At 42.2% G+C, this 24,928-nt stretch overlaps 1 protein-coding gene across 3 annotated transcripts in view; it reads left to right on the forward strand.

Moving 5' to 3' along the window:
- Window positions 1-24,537, forward strand: part of arl3 (ADP ribosylation factor like GTPase 3) — a 131,929-nt gene extending 107,392 nt beyond the window's left edge. For all 3 annotated transcript variants that reach the window (XM_062976316.1, XM_062976318.1, XM_062976317.1), the window contains exons 5-6: window positions 61-246; window positions 21,192-24,537. In XM_062976316.1, the coding sequence (XP_062832386.1) occupies window positions 61-246; window positions 21,192-21,239 (234 nt within the window). In that variant the 3' untranslated portion in view covers window positions 21,240-24,537. The remainder of the gene's footprint in view (window positions 1-60; window positions 247-21,191) is intronic.
- Window positions 24,538-24,928: the final 391 nt, after the last annotated feature.

The raw sequence follows: 24,928 nt of genomic DNA on the forward strand, positions 1-24,928 counted from the left end.
ATTAACTCCTTGGGGCAAAAGGTTTTGAGAAAGAACCTATATATGTCTTTGTGATTCCAGGAGCTGGCAGAGCTCGTGGATGAGGAGAAACTGAGTGGTGTTCCTGTACTCATCTTTGCAAACAAACAAGATTTGCTGACGGCAGCTCCTGCAGCAGAGATTGCAGAGGGTCTGAATTTGCACACAATCCGTGACAGAGTTTGGCAGATTCAGTCCTGCTCCGCCCTCACGGGAGAGGGAGTGTCGGTGAGAAGACAGTATTTATTCTCAAACAATTGCTTTTGCAGTGGTCTTAGTGGGAACGGCAGTCCTTCTGTTCTATATCAGAATATACAATGTATTTGTTGTAAATCAAATGAAGCTGAACAAAACAAACACTGGTTGTTGGTATGTGCGGGAGGAGGTTGCTGCTTTTACAAATCCACACTTTCACATAAAATGCACTGTTCTCCTGCAGCTTAAGTTTTTTTTTTTTTTTGCTGTCTACCCCCCCCCCCCCCACCAACATAGATTTGATTGCTTTCACTTCTTTATTGCCATTGACAACCTGATCCATCTATGTATCTATGTGTACTAGTATCTTCAATTACCAAGTAAGTTTCAGTGTCACTGCCATCAGGCATCATTATTCTCTGTTTGTAAGCTATGCTTCTACTTGTGTAAACACTCATATAAACACACATTCATTCATACAGGGTGTTTCAAAATTATGTACCCAGTTTCAAAGAAGTATATTTCATGATGGCAGCATGTTACAATTATACAAAAAGGTACATACTGTTTTATGAGTTTTACCAAATTATCAAGTTTTATTAACCATTTTAAGCCAAAAACAAATCTAAAAAATAAGTCCACAAATGGAGAATATCTCATGTTGCGGGGTTGCCATCTTGCGAAAGACTGAGGCTAGAGCCTTTTGTGGACTGAGAGAAGCATGTTGTGGTAATCCATTGAAACTCTGTGCCCCATCCTTTCAAGGGGTAAGTTTCATTTATGAGTGGTTTATGGTTGTAGAGAGAATGATTTCAAATGGGGTTCATCTTTTTGAAATACCTTTTATTTCACAGTGTCTCTGTCACAAAGGAAGGGAATGGGAAGGAAAATCGTTCTTTCCCTTCAGTGTAAAAATGTATTGTTTCATAATTTCCCATGCATATTATATCGCCTGTCCTATTGGACCCTGAAAAGCTGAAATATAATCAGCTGCAAGAAGGGATGTACAGTAAAGTCTCTCTTATCCAAGCCTCGCTTATCCAAGTTTCTGGATTATCCAAGCCATTTTTGTAGTCAATGTTTTCAATATATCATGATATTTTGGTGCTAAATTCATAAATACAGTAATTACAACATAACATTACTGCATATTGAACTGCTTTTTCTGTCAAATTTGTTGTATAACATGATGTTTTGGTGCCTAATTTGTAAAATCATAACCTAATTTGATGTTTAATAGGCTTTTCCTTAATTCCTCCTTATTATCCAAGGTATTCACTTATTCAAGCTTCTGCCGGCCCGTTTAGCTTGGATAAGTGAGACTCTACTGTAGTTAGATACAGTTATACACTGAATCCAGTGCATACCTTATCTTGGTGACATATATTGTGTCACTTAAAAATATAGAGAGCCAGCATTGTTATGCTTGCAGGCTTGTTCTGCTGTGTAGGCCTTGGATTTCTCCCTTGGAGTCCTACCCTGGTACAAATGCGTTTATTTTTCACTGTGTCAGTTTGACTTCATTTGTTTTATTTTGTTTGTAACAGCTGTCACAGTAAGCTTTTCCAGACTTAAAAAAATAGCAACACATTGTCCAGCAGTGCTCAAATGTAACTTGATAAAATCAAACAAAATGTCTTGAGCCACATTTGTTCTTGTGAATCATAGAGAAAATCTAGTTAAATCAAAAAGAATAGAGCCAGGTGGATCCACAATATCTTTTAATGTGTTGCAGGGTAGAATAAAACTGCCAGACTAATAATACTCAAGAGTCTTTCAACACAGTGAAAGAGTCAAGTAAGCGCAGGTTGGTGAGGCCAGTCATATGTTTATTTAGAAGTTGCACATCAGTGTTCACTGCTGTGAAAGTGCACAGAATATTGCAGCTTAAGAGAGTTACCTTGAGGAGGATCTGGTTTTAATTCAGATCATTTGTGAATCTGCTGAACAGCTTCACCTTTTGTAAGCCTTAAACTTAGTTTTGGAAAGTTTGATATGACAAAAAGCAAAGCAAAGTATTCCCTGCAGTCAAGTGGCACTACTAAACCAAATTTAAACAGGATTATCAATCTCTTTTGCACTTATTAACTACACCAACAAAAAATGTTGGTGTAGTTCACAACTGCCTAATTTCATGGATCTGTAGGTCTCTAAATCAGTGGTAGAAGTATCCCCAAATCCTTTGGGCACTCAGTCACTATTTCTCATCATAATAATTTCCACTCTAGGAATGAACAAATGATCCACTCAAGCCACACAGTGAATAAAGGTTTTACCTTGAAAAACAAAGAGGCAGACAGGAAAGCTAATTAAATGCATAAAGGATCTGTATTTATATTACAGAACAAACACAGTACGGGAATGTTAAAATATCTTTTATTTCTAAATTATATTTCTGTGTCTGTCAAACTTGAATGATAAAATACTTTGAAAGAGATAGCCAGCATGTCACATCCTCTTTACCAAGGAAAGAGGCCCAATGCAAACATTGCTGGACTGGTTCAGACAAAGACCCCAGGCCCAGGGTAAGTGTCATGGTTGACTCACTGTGTTACATCACATAGGTCAACCCTCCTGTTTCATGTCCATCTGTATTCATGGTATCAAAATAAAACATTGGGTGTAAGATAATACACAACTAATTTTCCCTATAATATGTTATGACATCCACAAAGAACAGATATGGAAATCCGTATTGAAGGATGGAAGAGCCAGCTTTGGGAGATACTTTAAAAGCAAATGTCACACTATCTCTCTTGTCAACAAGTGCAGGCCATTTTATAGTTGCTCCTGTGGCGCTGCAGCTTCTACAAGCATTGCGTGAAGCGTTGACTTCAGTTTCATTTTCATCTTTTGTAGCATGTTTCATTTGTAAATATTAGAAATCTGTTTACCTAACAAGATAGCAAAATAACTTCATTTCCACCTCCCAACTGCCTATATATTCACTTCTAAAGCACAAATATAGTATTTCATATCGCAAAATATAAACTTGAGCTGCCTCTATACTACATCAGTGTGAAATTACTATGCCATTATTGAATCGTCATCCTGTATTTTATCTGAGGCTCTTCCATGTTTTCCTCAAATTGCAACAAAACCTCCTTGTAAAAATGGGAAAAACATGATCTCCACAGATATAAGATTCCTTTAGTGTTACTTCTCCGTCTTATTTAAAGGATGGTTTTTTTAAAAAAATGCTAAAACATTTTAGGTTGGTTTTTTTTTTTTTTACTGAAAGTGCTGTATAAAACCATAATGCTATAATAGGAAGTTTGCAAAAATCTCTCTCAATTTCTTTTGGAAATTTTGAATGGTGTTACAACGTTGTAGCTCAATTATACAACAGATACTGATGATGATAGTGTATTGGTGTTGTAATAGTATACCTCTCTTTTATGGGAGGAAAGAAAGAGGCAGCACTCTAATATGCGAAATATACATATACAACACACCCTTGTCTAGATGCAGAATGAGAAACTGCACACACTGTATTAGATTGATAAATTAGATCTTACTGCTGTGCACATCTGGCTGTGGTGTTGACAGTGGAGAGCAGAACTCGATGCTACTGTTATTGATCTCTGCTTTTGATTGCTGCAGCTTTTTTGTGGGCATGAAATTTGGCCACTGGAACTGTGCCAGTCAAACAAACTACCCACAGATGGTAAAATGAAATGTTGCTGACATTACCTCTGGTGACAGTTAAACTCTATGGCCCCAAACCAAGTCTAGCAGTAAGCAATTTTGCATAACAACTGGTCTAGTGGCTCAGTTAGGATGAAGATGTATGTTTCACATGACTACAAATGCAAACCCTGTCAGTTCAGTAGGCCCTCAGTACATGAGGATAGTAGTATACTTCTGCCATCCCTGTGGAAAGCTGCTTTTGCACATGGGTGTCCCTTGCTGGCTTGGAACACATTAGTGTATTCAAACATAAAAATGCTTTCATTTTGGAAGAAAAGTTGTGTTCCAACTAGCTTACTATGCATGCATTTTCTTTTTAATTGTTTCAAGGTGCAGTCCTATATCCACTAACCTGGGAATATGCCCTATTAACTCAGTGGGACTCACTTCTGAATAGATTTATTGATATGTTTGTTTGTTTATTGGAATATTCACATTCTGTCCTGTATTTGAAGATCTCAGGACAACTTACAGTAAAAAAAAATTAAATAAATAAAATATGATACTTTTTAAATATTAAGGTATATTAAGCAGTTTGCCCATTAAAATCTGAGCATTTTCAAATGATAAACCCATTTTCAGTGGTGCAACTATAAGATGTATGCATCCTGAATCAAATACGTTAGTCCTGAAGGATTTAATAAAAAGCCAGATTTAACCTGATGCCAAAATGATCTCAGTGTTGGCACCAATCCCTATCAGTGGGAGATGGAAGAGGGCACCTCCAAATAGATCCTAGCTTCCAGACAGGCATATATAGAGAAAGGTATTCTCTCAAGTATTGAGGTCCTGATCCATTTAGGACCATCACCTTGAATTTAAACCAGAAATAGATTGGCAGCCACTGCAATTTCTTCAGAATTGGTATTACAAGGATCAGAATAAAATCCCAGTGAGCAGTCTAGCTGTTGTATTTTACACTCAGTGCAATTTTCAAGCTGTCTTCTAAGGCAGCCCCACATAGAGTAGCCTGGAGTAAATGTAACCCTAGGGCGTGTTTGTATGGTTGAGTAGCACTGCCGCTTACTTGCGGCAGTGTGCACCTTATCTTCTCTGTGTCATTCCTGCTGCCGCTCCTAACTGTCCACACAGCACCATGAGAGCTTCTGGCCATTGCCTTTTTCTCTGCTGACATCAGAACAGGATGACCATGCAGATAGAAAGAAAGAGGAGGAATTGTCTGATCACATGGGCACCCTGTTCTGATGTCAGAAGAGACATCCATATGAACCAGGAGCTCCCATAGAGTTCTCTGGACAGCTAAAAGCAGTGCAGCGGTGATGTAAACACAATCCATCCCCTTTCTCTCCAGTGATGAGTGCAGGGGAAGGGTAATAACCCCAGTGTCCTGTCTGCATAGTATATCAGGCTGAATCAAACTCGATCCAGCTGTCCAGGCTGCCCGAAGCTGCAGGATAGACTGCAGAGCTTCCAGCAAACTCTGGGGTATCTCCTAACTTAGTTTGAAGTGGGGCAAAAATTGAGCCTGGAATTTTTGGCTTGTGTAGACTAGTTATGAGGCTTCCTTAAGCACTCCCCAGTGGAGTAAAACCCACTAAACCTGTTGGGCATGTATAGGATTGCACTGTTTCAATCCTGGTTCATGGTAACAAGGAACCACCCTGTAGTCTGTGAAAAGACCATAATTTATTTGCAATACTTAAAAGAGATAGTAAATATATCATCTGCCTTGAGTAAAGTACCCAAGAGGCCATTGCATCAATAAGAAAAGTGCAAGATGATAACCATGGATATGAGAAGAAAAGGGGGTTTCCGTGGAATTGAACATAAAGAGAATGAGTTAATGGGAAATGGTTTGTGATCGCCTCAAGGCAGAATATCAAAAAAGAATAAATAATGACAGCAAATGAAGAAAAAATGGTTTGAAGGTTATTTTAATTAGTTCCGCAGATGATACTATAGTGTCTAGAATTAGGTAGTTAAGATTGGGGATTTCAAGGTTAATGAGATTACATTATGATTAATACATTATATACATTTAGAGAATTTAACTATTATTTGAAATGGGTTTCTTTAAATAAAAATGTTAATTAAGAAAGGAATCTTCTGTGACCTTGCCCTAGTACCTTTTTGATATCAATGAAAGGTTCCACTGAAGAAGCTTTGGAGGTGGGGTATGCCCCTGGCTTATCCTCCTGAGTCCCCCTGTAAAACGGCTCCATTGTCATAACTGAAGAAACCACTTTGCTTTCATGCCCTTCATTGCATCAATCAGGCTCATAGTATTGTTCAGAGAAGAGATTCGTTTCTTCTTACCACACATAGATTTCTACCAGATTGATTATTCTTCACATTTAACAAGCTGAAATAGAGAGAGAAACCTGAGGGCTAGAAATCTCCTCCACAGTTTGGAAAAAAGGATTGGTCAGTTTGTTGCCTCTATGAAGCAAGATGAAATGTGTTTATAAGACGAACTGTAGGATATACAAATGTGAATAGGCAGATGCTTGTGGCTTTAATGTCTTCTAAGAGAACATCCATTTGCATTTAACATACACTCTTATGCACACATACATACACAAAATCAATGGTTTAAAAAATACAGCTGCTGCTGGTGGTGAAGTGTGTTAAAGCACTGAGCTGCTGAACTTATTTATTTATTATTTCTCATATTTATATCCCGACCTTCTCACCCGAAGGGACTCAAGGCGGCTTACAACAACGGCAACAATTCTATGCCCATACAAATCAATATAAAACAGTAGATAAAACAGTTAAAACTATTAAAATACATTATAAATTACAAAAATATAGATTTCAAACATAAAATCAAATCCATTCATCCTCATGCCTTATCCATAGTTCAGTCCTTGTCATCTTCGCCATTTAGTGATTAAAAACCTGGGTACACAGCCATGTTTTTAGGGCTTTTCTGAAGCCCAACAAAGTTGGAATTTGTTGCATCTCTCTTGGGAGGGTGTTCCACAGCCGGGGAGCCACCACCGAGAAGGCCCTGTCCCTCGGTCCCACCAGCTGCGCCTCCGCGGTGGGTGGGACCGAGAGCAGGGCCTCTCCAGATGATCTCAGGGATCTTGATGGCTCATAGGAGGAGATACGTTTGAACAAGTAGATTGGGCCAGAACTGAAAGGTTGCAGGTTCAAATCCCGGGAGCGGAGTGAGCGCCCGCTGTACCGCTCCGGCGGGAAGGTAACGGCATTCCATGCAGTCATGCCGGCCACATGACCTTGGAGGTGTCTATGGACAATGCCGGCTCTTTGGCTTAGAATGGAGATGAGCACCAACCCCCAGAGTCAGACATGACTGGACTTAACGTCAGGGGAAACCTTTACCTTTTACTAGGTTGGATTTATGAAATTGCAGCTCCCTGTCTGTTTGTCTGTCTTCCTTCCCTCCTTCCTGGTTGTTCCGGGGGCTAAAATTCACTGCCAGCCATGTAGTGGCCCACTCCCCCTCCAACCATATTTTCTCAGCTGTATCTCTATTTCTCTATTGCTGGATACAGAGCTATCTGCAAGGATCTTCAGCAATCCTTAGAGATTCATGTGGGTGTTAGTTATTATGGCTTTAGCTTTAGAAAAATAGGTGGACATTTATCTGCTGTTCCAACTGCTCTCCACCAGGAAATAGCCAGGTTGGAGAAGTGATTGCCAGGGACATAAAAAACAACAAAAAAGGCTTTTTTGCTTACGTTGGTAGAAAAAGGAAGAAAAAGGAGGCGATAGGGCCATTGCAAGGAGAAGATGGGGTGATGGCGACAGGGGACAGGGAAAAAGCAGAACTACTTAATGCCTTCTTTGCCTCGGTCTTCTCAGAAAAAGAAAGCCATCTTCAACCTCAGCAACACGGAATGGACGAAGGATTGGGGGAAATCCAACCCCAAATAGGGAAACAAGTTGTCCAGGAACACTTGGGCTCTCTAAACGAATTCAAGTCCCCAGGGCCAGATCAGCTACACCCAAGAGTACTGAAGGAATTAGCGGAAGTTATTTCAGAACCACTGGCAATTATCTTCGAAAGTTCTTGGAGAACGGGAGAAGTCCCAGCAGATTGGAGGAGGGCGAATGTGGTCCCTATCTTCAAGAAGGGAAAAAAGAACGACCCAAACAATTACCGTCCGGTCAGCCTCACATCAATACGAGGCAAAATTCTGGAAAAGATCATTAAGGAAGTGGTCTGCGAACACTTAGAAACAAATGCGGTCATTGCTAATAGTCAACACGGATTTACCAAAAACAAGTCATGCCAGACTAATCTGATCTCTTTTTTCGATAGAGTTACGAGTTGGGTCGATACAGGGAATGCTGTGGATGTAGCGTACCTGGATTTCAGTAAGGCCTTCGACAAAGTCCCCCACGACCTTCTGGCAAACAAACTAGTAAAATGTGGGCTAGACAAAACTACGGTTAGGTGGATCTGTAATTGGCTAAGCGAACGAACCCAAAGGGTGCTCACCAATGCGTCGTCTTCATCATGGAAAGAAGTGACAAGTGGAGTGCCGCAGGGCTCCGTCCTGGGCCCGGTTCTGTTCAACATCTTTATTAACGACTTAGACGAAGGGTTAGAAGGCACGATCATCAAGTTTGCAGACGACACAAAACTGGGAGGGATAGCTAACACTCCAGAAGACAGGAGCAGAATTCAAAACGATCTTGACAGACTAGAGAGATGGGCCAAAACTAACAAAATGAAGTTCAACAGGGACAAATGCAAGATACTTCACTTTGGTAGAAAAAATGGAAATCAAAGATACAGAATGGGGGACGCCTGGCTTGACAGCAGTGTGTGCGAAAAAGACCTTGGAGTCCTCGTGGACAACAAGTTAAACATGAGCCAACAATGTGATGCGGCTGCTAAAAAAGCCAATGGGATTCTGGCCTGCATCAATAGGGGAATAGCGTCTAGATCCAGGGAAGTTATGCTCCCCCTCTATTCTGCCTTGGTCAGACCACACCTGGAATACTGCATCCAATTCTGGGCACCACAGTTGAAGGGAGATGTTGACAAGCTGGAAAGCGTCCAGAGGAGGGCGACTAAAATGATTAAGGGTCTGGAGAACAAGCCCTATGAGGAGCGGCTTAAAGAGCTGGGCATGTTTAGCCTGCAGAAGAGAAGGCTGAGAGGAGACATGATAGCCATGTACAAATACGTGAAGGGAAGTCATAGGGAAGAGGGAGCAAGCTTGTTTTCTGCTGCCCTGCAGACTAGGACACGGAACAATGGCTTCAAACTACAGGAAAGGAGATTCCACTTGAACATCAGGAAGAACTTCCTCACTGTGAGAGCTGTTCGACAGTGGAACTCTCTCCCCGGGGCCGTGGTGGAGGCTCCTTCCTTGGAGGCTTTTAAGCAGAGGCTGGATGGCCATCTATCGGGGGTGCTTTGAATGCGATTTCCTGCTTCTTAGCAGGGGGTTGGACTAGATGGCCCATGTGGTCTCTTCCAACTCTACTATTCTATGATTCTATGATTCTATGATTGAATGGGAGACTAACAGAACTATCTCTCATAGCTACTTTTGATACAGCATTGTATCCCATGTATTTGTTGAAGAAGATAGGTTAAGAATTCACAAACCATATGTGCGTTTATTTTAAATTGAGTACCACTGCATCATTCTGTAAGGCCATGAACTGTGGCTAGTACGTGTGAGCATGAATTGCCTCCATAAACAGCCAGCCTACCTCAAAGGATCTGGGTTTCTGACATCACTTCTCATGGGACTTCAGGAGGGTATCTATAGTAGCTGATCTTCATATACTGTAGTTAGTTTTAGTAAAATGACCCATATTGAATATTACGCCCTGTTCAACTTTATGATTAACATCAATGACCTAGGATTAGAGTGCTGTATTGACATGAGCATATCATAAAATATGTGATGAACCATGGGCCTTGTAGTCCTGCTCAGGACATTGTAATCCCTGATGAAGATGAAAACTTGGGTTTTTTACCTTCCCAGTCTGAACTGGATTCCTCTCAGCCAGATCCTTCCCAGGCAGATCTGGAAACCTTGCACCTGCAAGAAAGTTGTGCCCCAGAAGTATGTCAAACAACCCCAGAGCCTACTTCTCCCGTGTTCTTGCGCCGGGAGTTTTGTAAACAACAGAGAAGTTTGGATTCAGCTTCGCGCAGGAGTGCGAGGATAGCAGCTAAGAATGTTGCCAATTAACATTGGTTCTCGTGAGAATCTTTAAGGAGTTTAACATCTGGTCTCAGAGTTTAGCTTTCGTTTCTGATTCCCAGAGAACCGCTTTGGTGAGAAAGTTGGACTCTATATAGGTGTTTTGCCCGCGTAGCAACTTCGCGGAGTCAATTCGTCAGCCTACGGAGCGAGTTGTGTCTGGACAGCGCGCTCCGATTCAAGCCTCGCTTCAGCTCAAGCCTTGCCTTGCTATCCAGCCTTCGCCTTGCTTCCCAGCCTTTGTTTACCTACGGACTTTGCCTTGTTTCCCAGGACTAATCCTTGCCTTGTTTCACGGATTTTACCAAGTTATTCCACGGACCTTGTTCTTGTTCTTAGTTACCTTGTTCCACGTTCAAGCCTTGTTTCAAGTATCAAGTTATTTCCTAGCCACGCTCAAGTTTTATGGACTAAGGACCTTGTCATCTCCCCTCACTTTGCTTGGCAAAGTGAGTGTTTCGGTTATTGGATTACAACTTTGGACCTTAATATTTCTTATTGGACATTGCTTTTTTGGACTAATTCTGACCTTTCCTGAAGGGTCTAATTCTGGACTATTTTCTATACTTGTTTTTATTAACTTTATATATTCCTTCAATAAAGATATTAGTTAGATTCTGGCCTCTGTGTATGGTTATTGGTGCCTCTGCCGCCTGGGTCGTGAGAGTTTGACTCCGCCACCCATAAGCACCAACTAACCGAGGCCAGGATGTCTACCGGAGCCGCGCCGGCTGGACAGCCGCTCAGCTACACCATCAGCAAGGACGAAGTGGACCGCATCCGTGACAGACTCAACGCGCAGGATGGAGAAATAAAAGGGTTGAGGGAGCGCGGAGTTCGCCTCCCGGCCATGGCGTTGCCTACCAAGTTTTCTGGAGAAGCTGCTAAGGTTCATGTTTTCCGCCGCCAATGTCAAGCTTATCTAGAGGCCCGTGATGCCGAGTTTCCCCAAGAAGACATCAAGGTGGCGTGGGTCTACAGTCTTCTAGACGGACCAGCGGCTAGCTGGGCGACGGCCCTGTTTGATCAAGCCTCCCCCCACCTAAGTTCAGCACAACGCTTCTTGGATCACCTTAAGGAGACCTGGGGAATCGAGGACAATTTGGAGGCAGCCGGTCACAAACTCCGGCGCCTCCTTCAAGGAGACAGACCCATGCCTCAGTACATAGCCGAGTTCCGCGTGCTGGCCCACAACACCGGCTGGAACGATGTAGCCCTCAGAGGACAATTTCGGGAGGGTCTCAACATTGAAATGCTGGAAGAAATCTCCAAGGTGGATCCTCCCCAGACCCTCGAGGCACTCATTGATCAATGTTTACGGGCTGAAGTCATGATTGCCAACAGGAAACAATGGGTTCGAGGCCAGGGCGGTAGAGCCGGGGCAAAACCCCCCGCTCCCGCCAGTGTTCAGCCACGTCCGGTGTGGAGACCCCCGCCGCCAACCCCATACCCCAGAGGAGGCGAGGAGGTGCCGATGCAGTTGGGCAATGTGCGTCCCAGACTAGATGCCGCCGAGAAGGCCCGTCGTCAACGCTTGAACCTCTGCTGGTACTGCGGGAACGGGGGCCACTTCGCCAGAGAGTGCCCAGCCAAAGGGAAGCCTGCCGCCCGTCTTGCGGCGGCGTCCTCCACGGAGTCGAAGGCGTCTGAGCCGACTGGCACACAGCCGGCGGGGGAAGCCAACGACCGGGTGTAGAGAGGCTCGCCAACCCGGTCAAAAAATCCATCCAAGAGCCGCCAACCGGGGTCCTGTTCCTTCTCGTGGTCACATTATGGTCAGCAAAAAGGGGACCCGTCATGATCCACGCCATGATAGACTCTGGAGCTACCAACAATTTCATCGATAGAGAGTATGCCGACTCTCTGGGATTACAATATCATGATTTCAAGAATGCCCGTGTGGTGCAAGCCATAGACGGCCGTCCCCTCAAGACGGGCCCCGTAAGCCAGTGGTCGGAACCCACCAGGATGTGGATAAGGGAACATATGGAAGAGATTTCCTTCTTTGTTACCGAGGTTCCCCATTTCCCTGTGATTTTGGGAATTCCATGGCTGACACTCCACGACCCTAACATCTCCTGGTCCAACAGAGAACTGCAGTTTGCTTCACCGTACTGCCAAAACCATTGCCTCGTAGCCAAGGTATGCCATGCCACAGACTCCGAGCCCATCATCACCTTGCCAAAGAAGTACTCCGAGTATTGGGATGTATTCAATGAGAAAGAAGCCGAAAAATTACCCCCACATAGACCTTATGACTGTGCCATTGACTTGGTGGAGGGGGCCCCGATCCCGCGAGGGCATCTCTACTCCCTGACTGAACCAGAGCAAGAAGCTCTCAGGGAATTCTTAGAGACAAACCTTCGCAAGGGGTTCATCAGACCCTCTCAATCCCCAGCCGCCTCCCCAGTGATGTTTGTGAAGAAGAAGTCAGGGGAATTACGCTTGGTGGTGGACTACAGAGCATTGAACAATATCACCAAGCGGAACAGCTATCCCCTGCCCTTAATCTCGGATCTACTGGACCGACTTCGAGGAGCCAAGGTCTACACCAAGCTGGATCTTCGGGGGGCTTATAATCTAGTTCGCATCAGAGAAGGGGACGAGTGGAAGACCGCCTTCCAGACTAAATTCGGATTATTCGAGTCCCGAGTTATGAATTTCGGTTTATGCGGAGCTCCCGCAACGTTCCAGCATTTTGTCAACGATATTTTTCAGGACTATCTAGACAGATTCTTGATAATCTACCTGGACGATTTTTTGGTGTTTTCCAGATCACAATCAGAACATGAGAACCACGTCAAAATGGTGTTGCAACGACTGCGGGATCATGGACTTTATGCCAAGCTAGAAAAATGCGCTTTTGATCTACAAGAGGTAGATTTCCTTGGCTACCGCATCTCGCCTCTAGGGCTTTCCATGGATCCAGCCAAAGTTTCAGCAGTATTGGAATGGCGGGCGCCAACTAACAAGAAAGAGGTGCAGCGTTTCTTGGGGTTCGCGAACTACTACCGCAAGTTCATTCCAGATTTTGCCCGCTGGTCCGACCCCATCACTAGCTGCATCCGTGGAAAGCAGCCTTTCCGCTGGACTGATCAAGCAGAGAAAGGGTTCCAGCAACTGAAGAAACTATTCACCTCCCAGCCAATTCTACAGCACCCAAATCCTGGAACCCCTTTTGTGGTGCAAGCGGACGCCTCTGATGTGGCAATTGGGGCTGTACTCTTACAACCGGTGGGAGATCACCTCCACCCCTGTGCCTTTTATTCTCGTCAACTAACCACACCAGAGAGGAATTACACCATTTGGGAAAAAGAACTACTGGCCATAAAGGCAGCCTTTGAAACTTGGAGACATTGGCTAGAAGGGGCCAAATTCCCCATTGAAGTCCACACTGATCATCGTAATCTAGAACATCTAAGAACTGCCCGCAAACTAAATCAGAGGCAGCAACGTTGGGCTTTATTCTTTGAACGTTTCAACTTCCAGATCCATTATGTGACCCCAGCTCAAACCAAGCAAGCAGACGCCCTGTCACGTAAACCGGAATACGCTGCAGGACGCAAGGAGACCTTTGAATCCCAACTGCTACAACCTGAGAACTTTGCCACGCTCACAGTGGGGAACACCAAATCCAGTCCCATTGGTTCAACTTCCCCTACTCCAGGACCCATCTGTGCTCAAGAAATCAGGGCTAGTCAGCAAGCAGATGTCTGGGCGCAGGACCAACTTCGCCAAGGTCTGCATTTTCCCTTTTCGCTTAAAGATGGGCTGCTCTGCTATAGAAATCATGTTTATATCCCACCCGGACCGGGCAGGGAAAAAGCGCTTCGTCTGTGTCATGACTGCAAACCAGCAGGACACTTCGGACTATTTAAAACCATGCATTTGATCCTAAGAGATTTTTGGTGGCCCAAGATCCGCAAGGATGTGGAAAAATATGTCAACACCTGCCCAGTATGCCAGCGCTCCAAGATACGAAGGGAGAAGCCCTCAGGGCTTTTGCACCCCCTTCCTACCCCATCTCGCCCATGGGAAATAATTTCCGCGGATTTCATCACTGACCTACCACCTTCCTGTGGATTCACCACGATCTTAGTGGTGGTGGACCTATTCACCAAGTTAGCCCATTTCATTCCCTGCGAAGGCCTCCCCACGGCCAAAGAAACTGCGGATCTATTTCTTCAGCATGTTTTCAGACTACATGGATTGCCCAAGAGTTTAGTCACAGACCGTGGATCTCAATTCACCTCTCGTTTTTGGAAGGCACTACAAAAACTACTGGGCATAGACTCTCGCTTATCTTCAGCTCATCATCCCCAAACAGATGGGCAAACGGAGCGCACCAATGCCACCTTGGAGCAGTATCTTCGCTGTTATGTAAACTACCAACAGGACAATTGGGCTTCTCTGTTACCACTGTCTGAGTTTGCCTACAATAATGGAGTTCAAGCTTCTACAAAAGAAACGCCGTTCTTTGCAAACTACGGTTTCCATCCACGTTTCTTTCCCCCTGTCATTGAAACTTCAGAAGTTCCCGCAGCAGAGGATTGGCTGCAGGAACTCACAGCGGTGCAACAACTTTTGCTCCAGCAACTGGACCAAGCCAAGGAGGACTATAAACGCCACGCTGACAAACACCGCCAGCCGGGCCCCGAAATCAAGGTAGGAGATCGGGTTTTTCTGTCCACTCGCTTTCTGCCCTCCCACCGCCCATGCCGGAAGTTAGATGCCCGCTTCATTGGCCCCTATCCAGTGGTGGCGCAATTAAACCCCGTGACTTTCAAACTCCAACTTCCGCGTTCAATGCGCATTCACCCAGTGTTTCACCGTTCCCTGCTCCTTCCGGCGGATGGTGTGCGTCCTGATACAGACCAACCGGCCCCCCCTCCTGTTTTGATGAATGGGGAGGAGGAGTTCGAGGTTGAGGACATTTTGGATTCTCGCTTTCATCGCCGCCGCCTACAATATCTCATTGACTGGGTGGGTTTTGGGCCTGAGGAACGCTCTTGGGAAGACGCCTCCACAGTCCATGCTCCTGATCTAACCCGTCGCTTCCATCTGACCTATCCCACCAAACCGCGACCTCGCGCCTCGGGGAGAGGACCCCAGTTTGGGAGGGGCCCTGAGGAGGGGGATAGTGTGATGAACCATGGGCCTTGTAGTCCTGCTCAGGACATTGTAATCCCTGATGAAGATGAAAACTTGGGTTTTTTACCTTCCCAGTCTGAACTGGATTCCTCTCAGCCAGATCCTTCCCAGGCAGATCTGGAAACCTTGCACCTGCAAGAAAGTTGTGCCCCAGAAGTATGTCAAACAACCCCAGAGCCTACTTCTCCCGTGTTCTTGCGCCGGGAGTTTTGTAAACAACAGAGAAGTTTGGATTCAGCTTCGCGCAGGAGTGCGAGGATAGCAGCTAAGAATGTTGCCAATTAACATTGGTTCTCGTGAGAATCTTTAAGGAGTTTAACATCTGGTCTCAGAGTTTAGCTTTCGTTTCTGATTCCCAGAGAACCGCTTTGGTGAGAAAGTTGGACTCTATATAGGTGTTTTGCCCGCGTAGCAACTTCGCGGAGTCAATTCGTCAGCCTACGGAGCGAGTTGTGTCTGGACAGCGCGCTCCGATTCAAGCCTCGCTTCAGCTCAAGCCTTGCCTTGCTATCCAGCCTTCGCCTTGCTTCCCAGCCTTTGTTTACCTACGGACTTTGCCTTGTTTCCCAGGACTAATCCTTGCCTTGTTTCACGGATTTTACCAAGTTATTCCACGGACCTTGTTCTTGTTCTTAGTTACCTTGTTCCACGTTCAAGCCTTGTTTCAAGTATCAAGTTATTTCCTAGCCACGCTCAAGTTTTATGGACTAAGGACCTTGTCATCTCCCCTCACTTTGCTTGGCAAAGTGAGTGTTTCGGTTATTGGATTACAACTTTGGACCTTAATATTTCTTATTGGACATTGCTTTTTTGGACTAATTCTGACCTTTCCTGAAGGGTCTAATTCTGGACTATTTTCTATACTTGTTTTTATTAACTTTATATATTCCTTCAATAAAGATATTAGTTAGATTCTGGCCTCTGTGTATGGTTATTGGTGCCTCTGCCGCCTGGGTCGTGACAAAATAGCTGCTACATAGTTTGACAATTCTAATTTTTTTTTACTGGTAGATTTAGTCTTTTGTCTGCTTCTGTCTTCTGGTAGCCTATCTCATGAAACCATGTCAAATGCTGATTACTTTAAGGCTTCAGTTTCAATTTTCTCTCTCTTCCCCCCTTTATTAAATACTGGAATCAAGAGCAAGCAGCAAGTTGAGATTCTGTAAAGGTACACTGCATGTGCCACCAGAGGAATGATTATTTAGCAGATTATGCATATATAAAATACCAGTTCAGAAGAACTTTTATATGCTGCATAGTTGCTTCCCTGCTCAATTCAAGCCCTATGAGTTGCCTTTCAAGCTTTGAATGTTGTGGGAAAAAGAGGAAGGAAAGGGAAAGGGAAAAGGAAAGAGCAGCAGCATTGCTTTCCATATATATCTTCTGGGTTATCGAGGCTCTCCTTTTGTACCTAGCTTCCTGTACCAGATTGAAAGTACTCAACTATAAGCGAGAGGGTAGCACCCCAAAATTTTGTTACTTTCCTTAGAACAGCTCAGTTAGCATCAGCATTGCACTCTTTCCAGAGCAAGACAAGAGAAAAAAATTTGGGTTGGCCAAGCATTTTAATTTGTTGAAAGCTAGGATTTGGAGATTTCCGAGATAATAATACATGCTAAAAAGAATGATTGGTGGTACAAATGATATAGTAAAATAAATATTAACTGCAGACATGCAAGTTCCCCAACACCTGTGCCAGATCTGATACTATGGGAAAATGTGAATTGTGGGATAAGGGGGGTAAAATTTCATGCAGTAAAATTGTGGTGCTTCCTGATTTTTTCCAAATCATTGATCTCCTAAAAACAACAAAGAGACCAGCTTTCACAACCATACATAGGTAAAGGTAAAGGTTTTCCCCTGACATTAAGTCTAGCTGTGTCCGACTCTGGAGATTGGTGCTCATCTCCATTTCTAAGCCAAAGAGCCAGTGTTGTCCGTAGACAGTTCCAAGGTCATGTGGCCAACATGGCTGCATGGAGCGCCATTACCTTCCTGCCGGAGATGTACTGATTGATTTACTCACATTTGTATGTTTTGAACTGTTAGGCTGGCAGAAGCTGGGGCTAACAGTGGAAGCTCATCCTGTTCCCAGATTCGAACCGCCGACCTTTCAGTCAGCAAGTTCAGCAGCTCAGTGGTTTAACCCGCTGCACCAGCGGAAGCTCCTAACCAAACATAGAAAAGAGAAATACAATCCTAACTTTAATATTTGAATATATATCTCGATGCTTTGAGATTTTGTCTAGTTGCTTCATAACTTTGCTTACAAATTCATAGTCTTCTTCTGATTTTTTAACTGCACTCTCCAGTCTGATTAATGGCTGAGCCAAGGTATGGATAATTCATACTAATAATATTGAAATGTCTCTTTATCACTACCAGTGAATGTTTTGAATAAATATTTTTCAATACCCTTCCATCCTGGCTTTTGGCCATCAACATTTTAAATTTGTGTACATCAAATTGCTTTTCACACTTACTTTTGTTTATCATGAAGCCTATCCTGCCAAACTCATGAATATTCCCTGTGGTTTAAATATTGGAGGGGATGCAGAGTGCTTTGAAGAACTTACAATCACAAAATATTCAATTGCTTGATGGACGGGGACAAAGAAAAGGACAGTGAGCTATTAGCAGGGAGTGGGATGTTATATGGGAAAAGATTGGAATCACCACATAGAGAAGCCTGTGACATCAGATGTTCAAGACTTGACAGTGATTCAATAAAAGGGAAACACTGGGATTACTCAATGTGTGTTTTCTCAACAATTCTTGAATGCATTATTTAGTAGACAAGTAGATAATGCCCTCACTTATTGATCAAGGTTTGTTACAGATTTGTGCCCATGCTTGCTTTTTTGGTTTATGGCATAGTTTCCTTCCAGAGGTATCTGTTTGAGAATACTAGATCATTTCTTCACTGCTTTGAAGCAGCACTTTTGCCAAATCTGTTTTTCAACAAATGCATATCTAAACCCAATTCTTTCTGCTGTGGTCCTGGCCCCATTCAAGGAGTCCTATCTCCTCTTTGATTTGCATCTTCAGCAACTGCACCTGTGATTGGTTATAGATGGAATTCTGTACAGGCATTCACAGCTCGGGGAGAGAAAAGTGCCACTTTGACATCAATCTCTTCAGGAAGAAAAAAAACTGTGGTGTATAGCACCCTCTGCTTTGTTTTAACAACAGCTGGATTGTATCAAAGACTTCATATTTCAAGAGGAGCTGCTTACTGTATACAGTGCCTGGAATGCATTCAGCATGTATATTTTCTTCCTCTTCATTCTGACACCTGGGTGCTAAACTAAAATTTTAGTCCTGACATAACCACCTGGAATCATTGATCCTTGCGCCCCTCACACTCCTATATGATATATTAAGACACAGTAGTTTCCAACTTTCACTTTAATTTCAACAAAATTGAACTCTGAATTGAGAGCATATTTAAAACATCAGTGACAATATTGTGTTAACTTCTTGTTCCTTCATATTACACTAAACCCTACTCATGAATCCAGAGCTACAATTTCCACTGTAGATGATCACATCTTTTACAGAGAGGAGATAGGGCTTTAATGTAAATATGGATGGGCTGAAGCGTCCATACACACATCACTGCCATTTAATAACACTGGCCGACACACATTTAGTACCCCAAATGTTAGACCTGTTTCTGGGTATACTTGACCTGTTGATTCGAAAATTGGCACCAGTTTTCCCCTATCAGCTCTAGGTTTTGAAACATACCAGTTGTCATCTGCTCATAGACCCAAAGATAACCATGATAACTATAGCTAAGAAACTAGACCTGATGTAGTCTATCCAATACAATTTTCTGAATCAGCACCCCAAATTACCCCAGGAACAGGTCTAAAACCAAAACACCAAGAATTAATTTTGTTGGGATGTGTAAAAATGTATGTAATCATATGCTTTTTTGGCATCCACAAGGAGTCCTATAATTGAACTGTTGCAAATCTAGAGGGCCCACTGGATTATCAATATTTAAGTGGGTTTGGAATAAATTCTTTGTCTAGAGAGTATAAGAAATGGCTTACCTGTAGATTAAAATGTTTGTTTGCCCTTTTTTCCTTGAGGCTGGGTGTTAATTTCATACATTCATTCCCCTACAAACTAATTAGAGACATCACAATTATTTGTGAATCAGTTCTTGCTCTGAAAGTAAATTTTTGGATCAGTTCCTGGCTTCAAAGTAAAGTGACCTAGACGGGAATTGAAAAGCTGTTTGGAGATCACTTTTCCTCCTGCATAGTGCCTTGTCATTCTTTTGTCCTTGTTATACAGCCAGGCTTGCAGCCACAGTAAATCCCATCATAAACTCTGCTTTATGAGTCTCCATTGTGCAGTGTTTGAGTAGCCCAGTACCCTATGGCTGAGCTCTCTTGTGTCATTGGCAGTGTTTGTTTTACTCTATGGGAGGCTGTGGTTTGCTTTCCACTGAGAAATGGAATGCCTAGCTGTTGTTTTGCAGGGATGTATTGTTTATGTGATAGTTGTGCTGAATATCAAAGGAGTGTCAGCAGATATTTATTGTTTTAAGCTGCCTCAGCTGTTCTCCTTCAACAAATAAACCTACATTCAAAATGAATGAGGAGTGCTGCTTGCCTTGTATATCACAATATGTGCAAATATGAATACTGCTTTAAAGTCTGATTAAGCCGGAATGGTAGGAACTGTTGAAAACCACTTCCTTCTTTGCAAGCAAATTTCTAAAGGTTGCAGTAGGTCTAAGAGAGTGGACAAGGTTAATCTAACTGTATTTATTTTTCTCCAGCACTTACTGGTATTTTAATTACAATATGCAAGTATCTTGCAGAATGTAGAGTTTCTTTTCAAAAAGACTTGGAAAGTAGAGACAAAATGATTTATTGGGATTGCAAAGGCAAACATGGCAACTATGGGGCAGAACAGGGCGTTTGCTGTGTCAATAATTTTTCTCCCATTAGTGCTGGGGCATCTACTAAAACTTTTTCCTAGGACTTTTTTACAGCGACAGCTTCATATACTTGACTAGAAAGAATCCCACTTCTTGGCTGTTGTATATCCTTTCCATCTTCATTATTAGAGATTATTCCTTTTCCTTTCTTTGTAAAGTGTATGCATGGTTGTGTACTGGTGCACTTCCATCACCTTGTTACTTCCATCTGATTCAATGTGTTTTATTCTAAGTTGTTTCATTATTTCATTGGTGTCTTCCCCTCTCCATTTTCGGCAATCGTGCATGATTTTTTCAAGTCATGTACTAATGTAGATGAGCAAATGCATCATTCCATAAAAAGATGATGAAACGCTCAAACTTGCTATCAATGGAGAAGAAAGCACAAATGAATGGGGCAAAAGAAATGAAATGTGGCAAGAACATTCGTTTAGACCAAACTGCTCCTCCAGATGTTTTAGACTTCAGCTCCCACCATTCCTAACAGCTGGTAAGATGGCTGGGATTTCTGGGAGCTGAAGTCCAAAACATCTGGAGGAGCACCATTTGAGAAACACTGGTTTAGGCAATTAACCGTGAATCCTAGAACTTCCTTTGTGCTTAGATTTATAGTTCAGTCTCTCCAAAACTGATCAGGATAACAGCAGCCATACATTTATAGGCAGGTTCAACCATGTCACAAGACATCCTTACAACCAAATCCAAACAGTCTATCATGTCAAAACACATAGAAGAAGGCAATTTACCCCATAACTTAGCACTTGCAAATGATGCAAAATCTTGACTCAGGAAAAGGCTATTCAGCTAGCAAGTTTCCCAAAGCTTGTTCCACTAATGAGAAACCATTTCACATATAGCATTTATATACAATAGGAAACAGCGAGAGAGAGAGAAAACGAAACACAGGCAGTGTTTTTATAAAATGGTATAAAGGATGACTTGTTGGGATCTGGAGTTATATTGTTCCTTCTTTTTCATCTAATGTTTTCTTTTTTGTTCTTTTATTCTTGAAGGACGGCATGAACTGGGTCTGCAGAAATGTAAATGCAAAGAAGAAGTAAGTTGAACTGAGTTGCATGGAAGTGGAGGGGCTGCCAAAGCCAAATGCATTAGCAAGCTGCTGGTGTCTGACCAAATATTCTTTTCCATCTGTGTGAGGCTACAGCTGTTAGGGATGGGAACAGCAGCAAAGCCTTCCACTCAAATTGGAACTTCACCTGCTCTCTAGCATCATTCCCTCTCCCCGCAAAAATGAATTTCTTTCTCGTTCTCTTTTTTCACCTAAGTTATATTAAAAGTCTCCATCTTCATTTGACTGAACAGTGAGGTTTGAAAACAGAATCAGATTGTGGTTTGGCATAAAGATCTTTTAAATGGGATCACAAAACTAGAACGATAATAGCAATGTATAGAGAAGGCAGTATCAGTCTGCAAATCACTCAAGATGCTCCCCTGGTTTTGTTCAAAGTTTTTCTGATAAACCACTTCTTTGTTAACATGTGTGCTTCAGTTTTAACAGTCATAAATTCCTTGGTACAGTGGTGTGAGGACCGCAGTGCAATCTCACAAAGATCATTTATTATAACAATATGTCCAGGTGTTTCAGTCCATTTTTTTCACAAATACACGTGCTGTAGCTTCAGTTCTTAAACTATAAGAAGCATCCTGCACAAGGTATGCTATAATTTATTCAAATAAAACAGTATCAGGCTACAGTGGCATGTTGCATTTATGGTTGGCACAAACATTTCCAATAATTCAGTCTCAGTAGAGCCAAGATTTTTTTTTGGCATGCAGTCTGTTGGACTATATCAATTCACAGAATGAGGATGGGAGTTTAACAACATTGTGGCAGTCAATTTAGTGTGCAAAGTCTTACTGCAAACAGCTGTTAACAGTTTTCTTTGTCCTTTTTGACGTGCTTTAAGGCAGGTTTTGATTCAGTGTTCCTGAGACCTACATGCGACATGGCAAATGTGTTTATCTCAGGCAATTCAAACAGTCACAGACTGAGAGATTAGCCAGGTCATTGTGGTGGCTCTCTCCATATGAATTGCTGCTGAGGCTGTACAGTCAGTTTATTGCCTGCTTTGGAAGTCTGCACTGCTTCTGCACATTCAGTTTTGAACTAAATTGCTCACCAGCTATACAGCTATACAAAATGTAACAGCAGACATATTTTTGAAGAGAGAGATTCCTAATTTTAAGAAATATTTCGTCAGTCTAATTAGAAGTTTCTAGAGAAATGCTCATTCTGGTGAGAAAAGGGTCATTGCATTCATTCTGAATGCAAGAAGAGAAACCCTTAGTCTGTCTATAACGACACATAGAATATCCACTGGGAAGATGGCATCCTGTCCTTTGAAGAATAGGCATATTTAAACCTGACAAATCTTAGCATATTGCTACAGCACCTAGATATGGGATAGGAGGCTGCTTCTCACATCTACGTCATCTGCTCAGTTTGTCAATGTTCACAGTAATTTGGCGAGGCAGCCTTGCATGCAATGAGTTTAGTATGCAGCTTTCAGATTAGAGCAAGAATGTTGGCTTAAAATTGCTGTGGCAGCTATAAAGCTCGCTCTCATTCTTGGTGGAAGGGAGTAAGCTTGATTTGCTAAACCTCAGACTTTTATGTGCATTTTGGTAAAAGTCAGGGAACATAATTTGTGAATATAATCTGTTGTCACTACTTTGAGGTACAGGATTTCCTCCCTACTAATCTAGAAATAGGAGCTAGAAACATAGCAACTGTCATAACTTCTCATCCATTTGGATTTGAACTTTTTATTGCTTTGCAATGGGCATAAATCCTATATTAGATATATTAAATTGCTATCTCACCTAATTCATAAAGTTTGGGACTGAAATAACACCACAAACATACACTATGAAAACCAGGGAGAATATAATAAAGCACAAATAATCTAAATCAGTTTATTAGAAGTCCCCAAATATGACAGCTAACAATATGTATAGTCACAGCCTCTTAAATTCACTTAAAACATACTGCTCTTTTTCTGTTGGGAAGCTGGTGGCACAGTTCATAAACTTTTAAAAGTACAGTCCTTCTGTCCTTTTTCCCCACACCTGAAGTCCAGTTTTTAAGTGGGGGAAGGTAGCCAACTGTTGTAACTACTTGTTGGAAAAGTTTAGAATTTCATGGCATAATGTCAATAAAATTATCCCCTAAAACCCAAGATACCTCATCCTGTCTTTTCAGTTCAGAGAAAATATGTTTTCTTAATAGTCTGTGCACTAACCAAAAGAAGCACACAACTCATAATCTGTGAAGCAACCTGCAACTTCTATATTTTGCATACAAGTTGCAGTTCTCCAAACCATCAAATGGTAAATACAGCATTTCACAATTTTATCCTTATTCTGTCCCTGCCTCTTCTCTTCCTATAAATGTTTGAAGATATTTTGGGGGGAATCTTACTAAGGCATGAGCAACTCCTCAAACCAGGAGACATCACTGTGGTTCATCAATTTTGATAAGCCTCCAAAACCTGCTTACTATTTTTAAGCTATTTAAGAGCTACACAGGGTTGGCCTGATGACACCAGAGGCCAATATGTTGTCTTGGAAAATCACCTCTCCTGGCTGGATGCTTCACAAGATACATGCCAAGAAGTAGGACAATTATGGAACAATCTCTCTCTTATTCCTAGCAAAAAAAGAAAAGACTGTTCTGATTACAAGAATTCATATCTTCTGACTATTTCAGTCAACAACTATTTTTCAACCAATGGTCCATGATTTTATCTAATCTTTTTTATCCTGCTACTGTTATCAGCACTCTGAATATTTCTGGTGAGTTCAGCAGGTACTGTGGGAAAGCATTTCCCATTACTTAAGTACCATAAGAGACATGCTTTGAGTCCTTGGCAGGCTAATTCACTAGTAAATTATCCTCTTTTTCTAAAGAAATGCATATTTCCTGTCTGAATGTCACTATATAAGATGTCTTATAAGGCAAGCCAGAATGGCTGAAGTATAGTTGAGAGACCTGTGTAATTGTTCACATATTAGAATGAAAAGAGAGCATGGTTCATGTGACTTAATTACTTATTCTTTTAATTATACATGGCTCAGTCTGCTCTTTGAACAGACTTTTCCTGTATGCCAGATTATGTTCAGATGCTTTCTAAAGCCATAGTGGTAAATCTGATCCAGTGTACCATCTTTGCTTTTTCATTCTGTATTACTTTAGGGTACATCCAATTTGTATGAGTTCTTTGTTTTCTTACCTCCTTTCTGAAGTTAATTAAAAGGGAGTGAGATGATATTTGGTGACGTTACGCCTCAGTGTATATGTTTAGATGTTTGGCAATAAAATTTGGTAGAAATGACAAATATTTTGTGATGCTGTATTATTTTAAAACAAGAACTTGAGAGGCATTAGAATAGCCACATCTCAAACTCTTCTGCAGAGATTTATCCAGGCTCGTGTGATGTTGAATTTCCATCAACTTCATCTCAGTCTATATTAGACTTCTGTATATTGCTTTTATACTCATGGAGCCTTATAGTCTAAGCCTACTATGGATAGGCTCTCCTGTTAAATTTTTGCTGTCTGTAGATACTTGATTCACTTTTCTGGACAAGAGAAGGTCAACCTGTACACCACATTGGCTCCTAGATACTTACTGGGATCAAGTATTTGAAACATGTTAATATACCAAAGAAATGCTAAGTATTTCTAGGTTTCAACTCTATTTTTTTCATTTGATTAAAATGTGTTTTA

This window comes from Anolis carolinensis, chromosome 3 (genome assembly GCF_035594765.1).
Source record: "Anolis carolinensis isolate JA03-04 chromosome 3, rAnoCar3.1.pri, whole genome shotgun sequence".
Taxonomy (NCBI): domain Eukaryota; kingdom Metazoa; phylum Chordata; class Lepidosauria; order Squamata; family Dactyloidae; genus Anolis; species Anolis carolinensis.